The sequence below is a fragment of the Sinohyriopsis cumingii genome, chromosome 2, assembly GCF_028554795.1.
Source record: "Sinohyriopsis cumingii isolate HCF-2022 chromosome 2, ASM2855479v2, whole genome shotgun sequence".
NCBI lineage: Eukaryota > Metazoa > Mollusca > Bivalvia > Unionida > Unionidae > Sinohyriopsis > Sinohyriopsis cumingii.
Window position 1 is genome coordinate 32,271,229 of NC_142962.1, and position 18,231 is coordinate 32,289,459.

The 18,231-nt window shown below is 34.9% G+C and overlaps 1 protein-coding gene across 1 annotated transcript in view; it reads left to right on the plus strand.

Annotated features, from left to right (window-relative positions):
* The first annotated feature begins 582 nt into the window (after positions 1–582).
* Positions 583–18,231, plus strand: part of LOC149804578 (serine/threonine-protein phosphatase 4 regulatory subunit 4-like) — a 256,122-nt gene continuing 238,473 nt past the window's right edge. Inside the window, exons 1-2 of the mRNA XM_089941767.1 lie at positions 583–882; positions 979–1,052. Of these exons, the coding sequence (XP_089797893.1) occupies positions 784–882; positions 979–1,052 (173 nt within the window). The 5' untranslated portion in view covers positions 583–783. The remainder of the gene's footprint in view (positions 883–978; positions 1,053–18,231) is intronic.

Here is an 18,231-nt window from a genome sequence, read left to right on the forward strand (position 1 = left end):
CTGTGATTCATAAGTGTAATTTTCTCCTGGCGGCATCAGCGACGTCAACAATAGTTGTTTTCTTTTCTTTTAAGGTTTGTTTTTACTTTGTTTAAGTGTTTGAGTCGCATGCAAGTATGTTACATTATGTCACTGTTCGCAGTAGGCCGTTTTGGGAGATGCTTTCCAATTGTTTATCGCAATTGTTCTTTCTGTTGTGACGCAATTACCCGAAGAAACAAAAGTTATAACTGCACTGAATGCCTTTAGCCGCTGAAAAACGAAGAATATAAGCTCGCACGCTACAGAACAATGAAACTTTAAGATTTTACTTACATTTTCCTCAACAAACACCAAATAAACTGTTTTTGTCAAGGGTTCTTGTTGATCATCCTTCTATCACAAAAAAAAAAGTCTTTAGGCTATCCTGACATTTGATACCTTGCTGTTCAGTGGTGTACTGAAGTAATTTGATCTGCTTCGAGGATTTTTTCGTGTTCTTTATTTATTTATTTTTTTATGGTACCCAGTGATAAGGCCTACCTCAGTTGATGGAAGGCAACTATCCATGTCGAAATATTTAATCTTCCCGGGTAACAAAACATCGCGAGGCGTATATGCCACACGAGATTTCACGCTAGGGGAAAGCATCATGGCGGATTGTGTTGTCAAGTGAAGCCAACCCGTGAACACAAGGTGATAGCCCGTTTGGAAGCTTGAAATATTACTTTGTTTTTTTAATCATGTGGCCTATTTGCTGATTCAAATTGAAGGAGTATGTGATTGCCAAGAAATGACATCCTGATGCACGCAATGGAGATTTCAGATCCGTCGACAACATCGCTTGCCGATGACTTAAAAGAGCTCAGCCTTGATGAACGACCTATTCCTAAAACTCTTAAGGTAAATAATCATTTTGAAGATATAATTTTGATGGTCCAGTTTCGTCTCGGGGCTCCTACTTACTATTTTTAATTTGAATTCGTATTCATATTTCAGTCAAATGAAGAGCTTGAGCAGCTTACAGTTGACGAGCAACTCAGTGATATTGAGAGAGCAGTGTACTTGCTGAGGTAAGTTCACCAACCCACCCACCCTAACGCTGATCACGAAAATACCTGAGCGTTGTCTGGTATTATTTCAAAACAAAAATTGTCTGCTTTCAGATAGAAAATGCAAAAATCCATATTTAGAATGCATATGTGACAGTAAATTCGGTTTAATAATGTCACATTTTATGTGCTTTAGCCCATGTACAACTCATTACAGAAAGATTAATTGTGGTATTAACTTAAACATTCAGGTCAAGTTGAAACCTGGTGTCTATGAAGTGAAAATTCTGGTTTTACTCTGTCATCATCCCAGAAGCATTTTCTGTTTTGTATTCACTAAAGCTCAAACAAATTAGAGGTGACATTTTCATGTTGCTTTTTGCATAAAAGAAATACATTGCCAATGCAGGATTTTGTTTTAAATGAAATTTAAAGAACTATAGGGTCAGCTGTCTCACATCCATTAAAAAACATTAGCATCAATAGCTAGAACCTGGTGCAAAAGTGTATGAATTGGGGTTACACTGCTGATCTCCTCTTCTTGTGGTTAAATTCTCAACATAAGTAATTTTTGTATCTGTTGCAATAAAGCTCACAAGAAATTGGAGGAGGCAATTTTATAGAGATATTTTGATATTGCACGCGCCTGAAAGATAAAACATTACTAATATAAGATTGTATTTATAAACGAAATTGAAAGAACTGTTACTGAATTTTTGAGGGAAAAAAATCCCTGCTTGGTGAATTCATGGCAACTTTCTCATTATCTTCTGAAATGGCCAACTCAGAATTTAAAATTTCAAGGCTGTCAGTGCTACAATATTATATTAACCAAAATGTTACAGTTTTGTTAAAGTGGCTCAGGTGTAAAAGTTGATTTAAATGGCAGTCAGTTGATATTGTAAAGGTTGCTTGGGACGAAATTGATTTGTACCAATATATATATATATATATGTATGTATGTATGTATGTATGTATGTATGTATGTATGTATGTATGTATGTATGTATGTATGTATGTATGTATGTATGTATGTATGTATGTATGTATGTATGTATGTATGTATGTATGTATGTATGTATGTATGTATGTATGTATGTATGTATGTATGTATGTATGTATGTATGTATGTATGTATGTATGTATGTATGTATGTATGTATGTATGCAAATTGGACTTTGGCATCTGAATTGTTTATTTGTAATAAATATATCTGATTTCTCTAGAATGACTACCAGGGTATATTTTTAAAAAAATTGAATTGTTGTTGCAGTTGTTCATGGCATTATTGATAACTTTGAACTAATTTGTATATTTGATCAGTTTTTATTTCATATTTGTTGATTGAATAATGACCATGAAGTAACATTCTGTAAGGCTCACAGAAAGCCTCTCAAGAAACAGATGGAAGAATGATAAAGAGCTTTTACTGTTGTAGCACACACAAAATCTTACATGGGTTTCCAGGAAGAACATTTTTAAGGGAAGTGAACAAAATCCTCACATGGTCTCTTTGCCCATATGTTTGAAATGTCATTTAAATATGTACATCATGCCTGTGATTCGATTAAACTGTTACTTGCTGTGTTGTGTGATCTTCAGAAATGGCCCTCAAATCTCATCATAGGATTAGTATTTAATTTTGTGAAGGTTCAGCATTTTCCAACAAAGTTCAGTGTATGTTTGTGCAAGCTAGCAATCAATAGTAATTAAACCTGACTTACCCAACACTTGTCTGAGACAGTATTGGCAAACAATTAACTAGCTGCGGTTGATAAATGTTTATTGTTAAGACTGAGCTGTTGCATTGTTTCATCAATATTGAAATTAGTGGGTACTTCCTAGATACAAGTGTTGATCCTAACAGCATATCAACTGCAGAGGCTAGGCAGGAGCAGTACAACTGATCATAACTGAATAAGCATTATTCAGAGAATTGGTCAAAGATGGTATAGTTTGACATTTGCTAACATGAAATTGAAGAAGCCAATATTTTATTTTATGTGATGCACAATTACATATTATTTTGTTCATGGAAGGTTGCCATATTCACAGTGTGAAACACCATATTTTTTTTTATATGCCTTTTACAGTTTGTAACTTTGAAAGCAAATCTTATTATTTTTTTTAAAAATTCAGAACATTGTTGTTCAGGCAGCAACAGGTACCAGGATTTAGACTTGGGTATTTGAAGTAGCAAATTGTTCTCTGCTTCTGTTACTCAAATCTGTGGTCACAAACAGCACTATCTCTAGCTTATTTACTTATGAGATGTTTAAACACCCTCTCCTTCCTGAACAGTTTTGCTAATTGGAATATCTATATCTATATCTATATATATATATATATATATATATATATATATATATATATATATATATATTCCATTGATGAGAAATGCAATATATATTTGGTAATATATTTACTATACATATGCTAAAAATTGTGCATTAGTTAGATCAAATGCAAATTCTTTCCTATAGTTAGTGCTGCAAAATGTACTTGAGTGCAATTACATGTTGCAGTATTAACTGTGGGAAAGAAAGTTTGAAATGAAACAAAATCATATAATATTTTTAAAAAATAATACATTTAATGAATTTATGATCACCATAAGGGTTGAGAATTCTTTTATACCTCAAGACTTACCTGTTAGCCCATATATAATATCTGTTGAATAGAAAACAAGGATTAAAACGTTTTAACTTCCAGGTTCACCTTGTGACCCTAAGGTAATAACTATCTAAGAGAAAATAAGAATTGATGCACGTTTTCACTTTAACATTCATCTTGTAACCCAAATATAAAATATATAATCAAAAGATTTTAAAATGCAAAGTAAAACCTTTTAGCAGTGATCATATTTTACTGTGACACAAAAGGGAAGATGCATTATTTATTTCATATTCCATATGGACTTGGGTTATTTGATTTAAAAAGAAAAATAAAAACCCATCATGCTGAAATTGAATTCATTTTACATCTTCGAGAATAAATGGAAACACAGAATTTTAATTTGTATTGTTTTCTGTTGAAAATACAATACTGATTGCAAGGTTGTGCGGATACCATTCACATCAACCAGTTGGATATTAGTACAGGTAAAGGAAACACAGAAATACTGATTAGTTTGCATATAAATGTCATTTTATTGTAATTATAATGTATCGTAATAACACAAGAAACAAAGGTACCATTTTCATGGAGAATCCCAATTAATACATGTTTATCACTGAAATGCAGGGAGTTCTGATTCTTTAAGTTCAAGTACTGTAATCAATGCAAATAGTTCAACTCTCTAATTCTCCAGACACCATACTGTAATAATTTTAGTTATTACAAAAATGTCCTGGACATCATTATATATGCAAGTTTTTTCTTTTTAATGGCCACTGAACAAATTAAGAAATGTAAACTAATAAACATTTTACGTTAAATAAAGACGGGTTATTAAGAAGCCAATTATCTGTCTGTAAAATTGCTTTGAATGCCATAATTATCACATGGATTCATTGACTAAAGGTGTTGTCACTAGGCAGCAATAAAGGTGGAAGACACACTTTAAAGCAACCCACAAGCTTTTTAAAGGAAAAACAAACAATTATCTTGAGATCATTGGCAAATTTAATTGTTGAATGAATTTGAGAACTTTAAAGTCAGTGGTCATCAGTATTACATTAAGTCAACATATCATTGTCAATTTTATTTATATTTGCTACTGGAGACTGTACAAAGGGAGACAACGCTGTCATACCCATCACCTCCTAACCTCATCAAAGTGTATTAACTTGTTTGAGATAAAGTTTTTAAATATGTGTATTGATTAATGTCTTTCTTTTCAACTTTTCAATAAACTAAACTGGGATTGATTTCATCTCCATAACCTGTATCTGGATTTCTAGTGTTGATTAATGCCGGTTTACTTCCTGAGCAGTCAAGGATTATTTGGCATCATTAGAGCATTGATTGCTGGAGTTCTAATGTTGAGAATGCTTCATCATTTTTGAGGGAAAATATGGATTATGTTTAGGATTTTTAGAGATAAGATAATATGTTAATATATATATTAATTTAGTGATACATTCTGTTGTCAAAGACAATCTTTACTGTCTAAAACAATATTGATATTAAAACTTGACCATATTTACAAACCAAATGTCCAGCTGTACTATATGAACACAATAAACAGAACTGTTATACTATTAGTTTACAATCGGAAAGAAAAACAAACCCCAGAAATGCAACCAGAATTCTTTATATGTGAAAGTATGACAAAACATTATCATGCTATTGGTTTTTTTTTGCTGCAAGCAAGGCTATAATTCAAAATGTTTTAGCTTCCTATATTGTACATGCTGGGCACATTGATACACAATTATGACTATAACAATACTAATTTTTCAGACAATATTTGGGAAAATTTGATAATTTTCATTAGAAAATGAATTATCCAGGCATAGAGAAAAGTATTTTTTAGTGTCTGGTCTGGATGCATGTATTCGTGTAAATGGTGGTAAAATGGACCATTGAGAAAAATAAATGATCCCAATTTTTGTATGGAAGTAAAAGAAAGAACTGTTTTTACATTGTTTAAGACAGTGATGCTGCATTGCCTTTGCATGGCTAATAATTATAAGTAATTAACCCTTGTAAATTTGAATATGAGGTGTTTTTGGAGTTATCTTTGTACACTTCATTTTGCGTGCCAAAATTACTAGATGCTGTAAGTGAGAACAGTCACTTGTTGCATAGTCTCTCAAATTCGAGGAATTCTTTAATGAGATAAAAAATTTATTTAGAGAAGTTTATTGATTACATTGTCAATTCAAGTAAAAATGGGTTCGTTTTGTGCAGTACATGTATATGGTCACAAAATGTGATCACAAACAGAAAGGGGGCTGTTATTTTCATTGTTAATTTCTGAGTGAAGAGGGATCTTCCAATTCATACTATGTCAAAACTAGCAGTATTTATTTATGAAAAGTGTTCCAAGTAGCATCTCCTGCGTGCATGAACACTTTGTTCTAACATATTACAAGCAATCAAGATGGTGGGTTTCCCCCATGCACCATTTCAGAGAACATCAGTTTCTATTTTTGGAAGAGTTATTGTTCATAATTTTGGCTGTATTGGTGTATTTATTTTCTGAGTGTGGCTTGTTCTGGGTACTTACTTTCTAGAATTTGCTGTTAAAAAAACCCAAACAAATATGGTAAATTATTGACCAACGGTGTAGATAAGTTTATTGAAAATCAAACTCATTCACTTCCACGACTTTCCTAGCAACAAGATAAGCCATACTGCAGTAATTAGGTTAATTAGACAAATTATTAATTGCTAACTCAATGCATAAATATGGCAGTCTGAATAACAAAAGATGCATATACCCTTTTGAATGTACTTAGAAACATGAAAACTTTAATTAAGATTGCATTTTTCTTTTATTTAATCTTTTGCAACACCTCCACAAACTCCACTTACAGAAAAACAATGAAAAATATGACAGAAGTGAACTCCAACTTGCTAGTGAGGTTGATACTGGCTGACATTGCCTGACAACCCCCCCAACCCACGAGAAGCTATTGCCAAGTTTTTGAAGGCATGGAGATGTGTTTTACTTTGAGCATTATTATGTTGCCATGGAAGAGAAATTTTATTGGTGCCAAGTTTCATTTGGCTAAGATGGGTTCATTAGAAATAGAGAAAACCAAAAAATATTACCAAGTTTGAACTTGTTGGAAATTGTAACAAAATGACCTTCATTCCTCTTCACAGTGTAGTTGAGGAGCAGTCTAATTATTCTCTGAGTTTACTGTATGCTGTGAATTTGGGGAGAGATTGCAACTTCTGCTTTTGAGCAAGAAAGAAAACACTAATAGCCCATCTCATAAATCAGCTGGCTACAGGTTTTGCCAGCTGTCATCAGCTTGTAAACCAAACAAAAAGTTTTTAAATTGTGTTGGTTGATATTCATTCATGTGGAGTAGTTGTAGTTGTAGGGTTTAACGCCATTTTTCAGCACAGGATATGTTATACTTGGTAGCCAGCATAAATGGTGGAGGAAGAACCCAGGAAAACCCAGACCCCCCCCCCCCAAACCACGAGAAGCTACTGGCAAGCTTTCTCACATACCCACATTGGCAGAACCTGAGACTCGAACCCACGCAGACAGAGGTGAGATGATAATGATCTATAACGGTGATTATTCTGCCACTTTCATGTGAAGTACATTGTCTGATATAACCTGTTGGCAGAAATAAAGTTGTATTCTGAATACATTCATTTGATCTATATCTTGTTCATACTATTCAAACAATGCTATTTTCATCAGTACATAAGATTCAAACAATGCTATTTTCATCAGTACATGCTATTCAAACAATGCTATTTTCATCAGTACATGCTATTCAAACAATGCTATTTTCATCAGCACATGTGATTAAAAAAACACAATTTTCATCAGTACATGTGATTCAAACAATGCAAGCTTCACTAGTACATGCGATTCAGGCAATACTATTTGCATCAGTACATGCAATTCAAACAATGCTATTTTCATCAGTACATAAGATTCAAACAATGCTATTTTCATCAGTACATGCTATTCAAACAATGCTATTTTCATCAGTACATAATATTCAAACAATGCTATTTTCATCAGTACATGCTATTCAAACAATGCTATTTTCATCAGTACATAATATTCAAACAATGCTATTTTCATCAGTACATGCTATTCAAACAATGCTATTTTCATCAGCACATGTGATTAAAAAAACACAATTTTCATCAGTACATGTGATTCAAACAATGCAAGCTTCACTAGTACATGCGATTCAGGCAATACTATTTGCATCAGTACATGCAATTCAAACAACGCAAGTTTCATCAGTACATGCAATTCAAACAACGCAAGTTTCATTAGTACATGCGATTCATACAATGCTATTTGCATCACTACATGCGATTCAAACTATGCAAGTTTCATCAGTACATGTGATTCAAACAACGCAAGTTTCATTAGTACATGCGATTCATACAATGCTATTTGCATCACTACATGTGATTCAAACAACGCAAGTTTCATCAGTACATGCGATTCAAACAACGCAAGTTTCATCAGTACATGCGATTCAAACAACGCAAGTTTCATCACTACATGCGATTCAAACAACGCAAGTTTCATCAGTACATGCGATTCAAACAATGCTATTTGCATCACTACATGCGATTCAAACAACGCAAGTTTCATCAGTACATGCGATTCAAACAACGCAAGTTTCATCAGTACATGCGATTCAGACAATGCTATTTTCATCAGTAATGCTCATCTTCATGACCATTGTGATGGTGCTGAGTAGAAAATTCTAGGAATTATGGGAAACCTAGATAAACTTTCATCCAGTCTTCATGATTTTCAAGCCACTGGCCCACTGGGCCAGCAGACTTTCAAATTGCATTGCCCAAACTAAATTTCAGTTGCTCACAGAAAAATCAAAACATTAAGCTTGCCAAATACATGTATATACATGTATATGACATTGAAAATTTATTTTTCTTATTTACTCCCTCATAAAAGAATATATTATAGAATTAATAAGTTTACCTGACATCTCCATTTCATAATCAATATCTTTATCACTTTCAGAACTGCTTTGGTCACTTAATATTGGTTCTGTTGACTTAGAGGTATCAGCCTGGAAGGAACACATTTAATTCTGTTGACCCTGCATATTTGATGCACTATCATCAGTTGTTGTTGTAGGGTTTAGCACCATTTTTCAGCACAAGATAGGCTATAAATGGCGGCCAGTATAAATGGTGAAGGAAGAACCCAGGAAAACCCCGGAAAGAACCAACGACCCACGAGAAGCTACTGGCAAGCTTTTTCATGTACCCATATTGACCGAGCCCTGAGATCCAAAACCCACGCAGACAGAGATGAGATAGCAGTGATCCGTAGCCATGAGTGCTTTATACCATTTGGTCACTCAGGGCCACATTATTGTCTTTAACTCCTACCAGATTTTCTTTCATAATGGTCTCCACTCCAAGAGTTTTGAAGACCTGTTCGATGTGTTAATGCATGTTGTACCAGGAATCTGCAGGTCCTACATGAAGAAAAGTGTAATTTTTCCCAAGTTGCTTGTTCTAACATGTATGTTCTCAAGGTCCGCCTCAGTGAAGTCAGTTGTACCATCACTTTTCAAAATGCAAAATCTGAATGTCTCCAACTTCTTTAATATTCTTTGTCTCACAGTTTATGGCTCTGACAGTTACAAATGTGTCTGCAGCCGTGTCACTCATGTAATTTGTATCAACTTCCAGGTCTTTTCCTTGGTCTAAGAATACCTCTTCGGTGGCCTAGTGGTTAGAGTGTCCGCCTCGGATGCGGGAGGTCATGGGTTTGATTCCTCGTCTGAGTCATACCAAAGACTTACAAAAATCGTACTAACAGCTGCCTCGCTTGGCGCTCAACATCAAGAGGTTAGTGTTAGGACTGGTCGGCCTGGTGTCAGGATAATGTGACTGGGTGGGACATCATGCTACATGTCTGCGGCATGATGCCCCAGTGCAAGACATCACTATAAACTGCCACATTGCAGACATCATAGCGATATGACTGAAAAAATGTTAACGCTACGTTAAAAATCCAAATCACATCACATCACATCCTTGGTCTAAGCTGCATATGGTTAAATGTAAGTTAAAGCTCAAATGACTTATTGCTAGCTAGGTTGGTGTTGTTCTAAATTTTATAACCAGTTTGTTATATTATTGCTTTGACTTGTATAAACACTGAATTGCCGAACCAGTTTGACACTGGTTTGGAAGCAGCTTTTTACAGAGTTTTCAGTTTTGAAGTTGTCTTTTTCTTTGACAAATGGTGAAGGTTCATTAACTGTTTGAATTTATTTTACCTAAAAGTACATGATTTGTTTCTCCTCATCATACCTCAGCCACTCATTGCACATGTTTAAAATATTTTTCAAATTCAACCTTATTTTCATGCCAAAATGTAAGGAAATAATTGACCCAGATAATCCAGTCATTATATTTTGCCGCCATTTGCTACTAGAGTGTGTTGAATTATTCCATTTAGGAAATAATACTTGTACTTTAATTTCCCGATGTATTTTACTCCCCCTTCAGGGCAGGTGTTATAGTTAATAGAGAGGGGCAGAATATAGCAACTGGATTATTTTTTTATACTTAGCTGGATGTGATGAAAAGTTGATAGATTTTGACAAATGTTTTGCTTATGATAGATTTTGTACAGTATTGTTTTTTGCTTTTGCATTTTCTATTGACAATTCTTTGAATATTTTCTGACCCATATGACCTGTAAACTTTGAAATTTTGCTGGCCCAAGTGAAAAAAACACTGGCTTGGGGCTTCAGATTTTTCGAAGGCTTCATGAAGTTAAAAACACTGGAAAGGCTTTTTCTGATCAATAAGAAGAGTCAAACTTTGCATATCTAGGTGTACTTTCTTACCAAATTTCATGGTAGCAAAAGTTTCTGCCAGATTTTTCAAAGTGTAGTGAAACTATAAAACAGGTAGCAAATTTGCTGCTTTGCTTTTGTGTATTTATAACTCGGGTCTTTTCAATATCAGTATGTGTATATATTGATGGGTTAGGCATGTTGACTTGAGGCATGTTACCCATGGTTATTTCTCAGAGACATGAATAACTAAGCAAGGGGATTAGTTTATATGCCCCTTCCATTTCAAAGAATGGATTATGCTTGTCTATTCATCCCGAGACATATATTCCATAGTTCGCATTACAAACAGACATGCATAGGACAGTCTGTAATGGGAAATCTTGATATAAATTGTGTATAAGCACATCATAGACCTGTGATTTTTTTTTGCATTGAAGGTTTTCATTTTTTATTGTTTTAGATGTGTACTCATTTTTGCTAAAGGACTTACATATTCAAAACATGCCTAAGAGTTTTTGTCACCATTTTTATAAAAACTCGCATTGAAGACAATTCGGAATTTATGTTTAACTGTGGATGCACACAATTTCGGCTGTCTTGTGTTCATAAATTTGAATTGACATCTAACACATGATGGTATCATCATGGAATCTAGTAGATATGATCGCTAATCTCTTTTATTACATGAATTTATAGTTATATTGTGGAAAATGGGTTATTTATGACTAATAATAAGAAGAAATCGGTCATAGACTAAGCTGATTGTGTTGTATAAGAATATAGCTCTAGAGCTACTCAGTGGCTTATGTAAGAACTACTCAGTGGCTTATGTAAGAACCACTAAGTGGCTTATGTAAGACCACTCAGTGGCTTATGTAAGAACTGCTCAGTGGCTTATGTAAGAACCACTCAGTGGCTTATGCAAGAACAACTCAGTGGCTTATGTAAGAATTGCTCAGTGGCTTATGTAAGAACTGCTCAGTGGCTTATGTAAGAACCACTCAGTGGCTTATGTAAGAACCACTCAGTGGCTTATGCAAGAATTGCTCAGTGGCTTATGTAAGAACTTCTGAGTGGCTTATGTAAGAACCACTCAGTGGCTTATGTAAGAACTACTCAGTGGCTTACATAAGAATGTAATTTAAAATCTAGGTAATGTAATCTTCATTTCAGTTGATATCAGTGCCAAAGACATTACTGAAATTCAAGTTTTGTTTTGCTGGTATAATTATTTATGAACAATTTAAAGTTGAAATTATAGTATGTCAATACCTGAGATTATTCAACTGTTTACTTACACCAAGTATTATAGCACTTTTAATGTGAAGAACATCCGAAAATTCCTATTTACAATCATAACAGTTTTGATCTTTGTTCAAATCAGAACTTCGGGGCTTTGATGTTGACAACTTCTTTTGAAAGCCACTGCTTTTTACACCATTAGAAGGTTACAACTTTCATTTATATGTGTACTCAATTCTCAAACCTGGGCCTTAATATAAATGTAATATTTCACCCAATCTTTTTGTAGACATATTTATTTTCTGCTGGGACAACTGCAGTTATGTGTGATTGGTCTATTCATCAGTGAGTAAATCTATCTGGAATCAGTTTCATGTATTATGACCTTTGTGTGGTACTTAATATGTTATGAATAGATTGTAGTGAGAGCTGCCTTATTTAAGCTGTTAGGTACAGCTATTGTCCAAAATGCTGAAACCTAGCTGGGAATCCATTCAGTAAATTATGACCTACTTTTTATTCTCTCCAGTTTATATGTTAGAACATGTATGTAAATGATTCATTACTTGGGAGCAAAGATACTTGCTTCAGATTGATATTTTGCTTATTTAAGGCATTTTTACAGATTTGTGTGCCTGAACCTAAATAGGGGCTGCCAGAATTCTGGGTTTTGAGTAACATGTTGAATAGTGGGCTATCCAAATTCTGGGTTTTGGCTACCAAAATTATTGATATGGGCTAACATATTGAAAGGTGGGCTTCTGAATTCTGGGTCTCTATTAACTCATTCGGCCCCAGTTTTTTTGTCGTTTTCACCTGAAATGTGCATAGGAAAGATATTTTCGGGGCTATTTCTGGATACATCGTAATACATTGGCTTTCAACAGATTTTCCATGAGACTAATGCCTAGTTGTATTAGAAACATCATTTTCCATTGGTTATTTTGCTTGCACATGAGCAGAAGGGTAAAAGTTGGATTTTTTTTTTTTTTTGCTTAATGGACCCATCATTTTCGTATGGACCTCTCTTTATTCCAAATGCCCACCAGTTTTTGCAAAGGATCACCTGTCTGTGTGCAGTTCAGACCAGTTTGCCTTAGTTCTGAGGCCAAAAGGTCTAAAATCCGGACACAAAAGCGCATTCCAACCACAAGCGAATTTTGGGTGGAAGAAAAAAAATGAGGTTTTTCCTGCTGTATTTTGTAGTGCAACTAGAACTTCTAGATTATTTGGTATCATTTTAGAGCTATATCTGTCTGCTTTTTTTGTAATACCACCCACGTTGGTGTATCTTAAATGACCTTGATGCTGCAGAGCTCAGAAATAGGGTACAGCCTCATCACACCTACAGACGGGATTGGGGCCGAATCGGTTAACATGTAGAATTGTGAGTTGTTATGTGATATCATCACGTATTGTAAATTTTATCAAGACTTGAAGAATATTTCCAAAGGTGACTATTTATTAATGAAGTATGGCATGGAAATTTCTGGAGAAGTCAAACTATAAAACTGTATACACACTGATCTTCCATCCTGCAGCATGCCAGCAGATCTGGTTCTATGCAGTTTGTTCGATTAGTCAATCAAAGAAAATAAACCCTGATATGCCAGTGCATTATTTCACTGGAGATCGAGGACAATATTTTTGGATTTGGGTCTGACGTATATACATGCTTACACAGTAAGTGTCTTCTTAAGGCTACCAAATTTGAGCTAGACTACCATTTTTGGGGCTAGTATTTAGCACTACTGGTCACAGGCCATAAGAGTTTATTGATGTCTTTCTTTCATCTATTGTCTGTACATCCAGTAACACAATTTTTTTTATTGTTACTCCTTCTAAACTACCGAAGAGATTGTCTTCAAACTTTATACACACACATTCATCCCATGGTCTAGTTCAGTGGTTCCCAACCTCCAGGGTTGCAACCCAAGTCAAGGTCACATGGACATTCAGGAGGGTAGTGGAGGATTGCCAGAATTTATTTTGAGGGTGGCAAAACTTATCAAAATGTTGAGACAGGGTCTTGAGGCTCAGAAAAAAATATTGTTTAGGAAGGCAGTTAAAAAAGGTTTGGAACTACTGGTCTAGTTTGACCTAAATGAAAATGGTGTGTTTGAACATCCAGTATGTCCACCATAGTGCAAATCACATTAATGCTCCTCTTCCTGAATGGATGGTCATATCAGCATGGGGCTTTCACAGCAGCCATATTGAAAATTTTGTCACTCCACCTGAGCATGTCATATTGATGTGGAGTTTTCTCCAAAAGACTTCATATGATGTGTTGGATCTAAATGATGCCAGTCTGACATCCAGTATGGCCACCACACAGTGACCAGCTCGCTACTCCATATGAATGGATGGTTGCATGAACATGAAGTTTTCGCTGAAAGACTTATGATGTTTAGTTGGTCCTAAATGAAAGGTGCCCTGGGTGGCTGAGAGGCCCAAAATACTTACCTTTACCGAACCCTGACATGTGACCTGTCTGCTTGGGTCCAGTCTTGTCTCATCAAACATGGGTGTATGAGAAAACTTCCTGAGGGACTGGTTTCTTTCTGTGGTTTTTTTTTGTGTGTGTGTGTGTGTGTCTTCCTGCATATTTAGCCTTTCTTCTGCTGAGAAAATGGTATTAAACCACACAACCAAACCAAACTTAACTGATAATGGTACTGACCTGACATCCAATATGACTGCCATTGCAACCATCTTGAAAATGTTGTTATAGCAGCTCGTTCTGAGGGGAAAGTCATATTGACATGGGTTTTCAACCAAAGACTTTTTATGATATCTAGTTGGTCCCAGTGAAAAGGGTACAGATGTAAGGTACAATATGACCACCACAGCAACCATTTTGAAAATCTTGTTATGGCTACTCCTCCTGAATGGAAAGTCGTTTTGAAATGGTGTTTTCACCTAAAGACTTTTTATGTTGTTTATTTTGTCCTAAATGGAAAATTGTGCCAATTTGATGTTTAATATGGCAACCACAGTGGCCATGTGAAAAATCTCGTTATTCACTTAACTTCTCCAGAATGATTGCTCATATCAAATGGGGTTTTCACTAAAAGATTTCTTATACTGTTCTCTCATGATGAAATGGAATCTTGGCTTGGCCAACACGAATATATGAGAAAGCATGCCAGTAGCTTTCCATGTGGGTCTGTGGTTCTTCCTGGGTTTTTCCTCCACCAAATATGATGTATGGCCTATCATATGCTGAAAAAATGGCATTAAACCCAACAAAACAAAACCAAACTAAATTCATGAATAAATTGCATCTTCTAAAAATTTGTTTTCTTAAAGACTATCTTTATAAAGGTGCTATTCAATTAAATTTCCTGTCCAGTATCAACTGAAATGTTTACAAAATAATTATAAAACATCATTTGATAAGAAAATTAATTTCCTGTCTCTTGTTACAAGTTGATTTGTTCTTCAGGTATGGCATTCACTGCTGGCCATGTTGAGTGGGTTATGAATGTAATTTAATCTTTTGTGATCTTAGTTTTGATTTATTTTGAATTCATCTTGATGAATTCCCAGTTTCATGTCAGGGTTGCCAAAGATCAGAGATATTTCTTGCAGTTGTCTTATTTTTAAGTCCTCTAGATCAACGATATTGAAGTTTTAATGAATTGAGAAGAGATTGTGAGATCTTTTTTATCAACGGTAAGTCCTGTAACCTGTAATAAATTTCTTAAGAGAGTGGACTATAAAAGGGTTTTATACAGCATGAGTTGTACATTTTACCTTACATGTGCCATATATACTGATATACAAGTTAGATCCATATGCAATCTTCATCAACCCAGATCTGTCTTTGCATAATGTGCTGGCCAGTTTGGTACTTGTGTGACTCCCCTCACATTTATCACCAAATATAACCACATAGCCTTTAATTGTAGGGAGGATATTGTAACTGCATGCATGTCTGTGATACTTCATGTCAGCATTATTCCTGGCTTGGAAATATACAGGTGTACAAGCAGAATTGGAACCTATAAATCTACCTCTCGTGTTACTTGCTACAGAGCTACCATCAACAAACACTAATTTTTGAAGTAGGTCTCTACAATTTATAGCTGATTTGAGGTAAAAAGTATTTTGTTTTCTTAAGAATTTAGTTTTGAAAGCATAGGCCCAGACTTGCCGTCATGTAATACACTGGCAGAATCTGGCCCAATATTTTGTTAACTTTCAGAGGATGAAATTGAAGCTCAGAGAGTCTGATAACTTTGACAGTTGATATTTAAACTTAGGTTTCTAAATTTCACTGACCTAAATACATTCAAAGTATGATGTAATTTCTGGTTTTTGAGCTTGGTTGAGAGTTTCATATGAGTGCTGGGATGATGATCTCTGATTTGACATATAAATTACAAATGATCAACGTAGTCCATGATCTGCTTGAGTATAATGCACTGACTGATCAGAATCAACAATGTTCATGGCACTGCTTATACTGTGTGCAATAAATAATGGTAACCAGAAAACTTATTATGACAGTATGAGAAAGAAAATTTTCAGGGACCAACTTTTGTGACCTTTTGACCTGGCCATTTTTAAAGCCGAAAAAGCTGTATGGCATCAGTCTTAATACTGAGCCCAGTAGGTAAAGATAGAGGTGGAAATGAGCTGTAGGATCTCTTAAAAGTATATACAGTATATACTCGTTTATAAGATGAATCGAACTGCAAACTGCACAGACCCAGATCTGCCGTCGCAAAATGGCTGGAAGATCTCGGTCTGTGCAGTTTGTTAGGAGTACAGAAAAACCTACCAAGATATACCCTGATCTGCCATTTGCAATAACGTATTCTGAATTTTTACTGTATTGCATGTCTGGTGTGACACATGAAAAATGTTGGGACCCTGGTGCCTTAAGATTGAACCCAGTATAAATTTGGATCCAGAGATCTAGAATAAAATGTTTCACCCCAGCTGAGACATGGCTTCTGCTGCTGCCAGCATCAGTGATCTTTCCTTCTTCTAAATATTTAAAACTTAGAAAATGATGGTTTTTAGCTCAATTGGACTCTGTTATCATGGGTTTATTATTGCTACTCCTTCTGAACTACTCGGAGGATTATCATGAAACCTTACACACACACACACACACACACACACACACATTCCAAGGTCTAGTGGTTCTAAATGAAAATACTGCTGCTAGGATATCCAATATATCCACACAGTGGCTATGCTGTTAGGATATCCAATATATCCACACAGTGGCTATGCTGCTAGGATATCCATTGTATCCACACAGTGGCTATGCTGCTAGGATATCCAGTATATCCACACAGTGGCTATGCTACTGGGATATCCAATATATCCACACAGTGGCTATGCTGCTATGATATCCAATATATCCACACAGTGGTTATCTTGAAAAGGTTATTATGGCTACTCTTCCTAAATGGATGGTCATATTATCATGGTGTTTTCAATACCTCATCTGACGCCTTGTTGGACCTAAATCAGGTTTTCACCAGAAGAGAATGGAACCATTCTGACTTCAAATATGATCACCCTGGCAGCTATGGGTCTTCAAAATATTCATGTCACCACTCCTAAATAGAAAGCTATATCAACCAGAAGGTTTTGTATTGTGTCTGGTTGGTCAGAATGAAAATTGTTTCGTGAAGAAATTCATTATCTCTCTTACAATGTACATTTTGAAAATTGTCACAATTCTCCTAAATGGATGGTCACATTGGCATGTGAATTTCACCAAGATTCTCAAAATAGTGCCTGTTTTGTCCTGAAAGAAAAAGGTGCCAGTCTTACATCCAATATGGCCATTATAGGAGCTAATTCGAAAATGTTATCACGCATGAATATCAGATATAACTTCTGCATTCTGGTTTTAAAATAATTGTCTTTTCTTAATTTCTTGGAAGTTCTTTTTGGACAGTGGAGTACGAGTCCATTTATAGAACTCTTGTCTATGGTAACTGTATGTCCTTTTTTAGTTTACATAGCTGCCATTCTATACATATCATTATTAACATTCATGTAAGAGACTTTTCACTGGCTGAGTCATCATATTTTTTGAAGTTATTGATTGTATTGGGGTGTTTTAACATCATTGACTTTTACATAACATCATGAATAATGAGTATTTTGTGCAGTTAAGCAATTGATAGGCAATATTTATTGTTCTGAAACAAAGTGAAGTTCTAACTTTTGCGCTAAATTATGTAATAGGTTAATTAATGACATGTTGGTTTCAGTAAATGTTAATTTTTATAAACTGTCATATTGACCTCACTTAGCATTGGTTAGTTATTGACTCATAAAACAAATTATTTACTTAAAAGTTCCAAATTGTTGAAAACTATTTTGTGACCCATAATTTTTTTGGTACAAAGAACCTTATTCTTATTAAAATTGTGCTTATATCAGGTAGTTTACAGAAACTTTTAGTGCAACTAAGAAAATAATTATTAGCAAGTGCATGAAGAATTTCAGCATAATAAACTTTTAGAGGTTTTAAG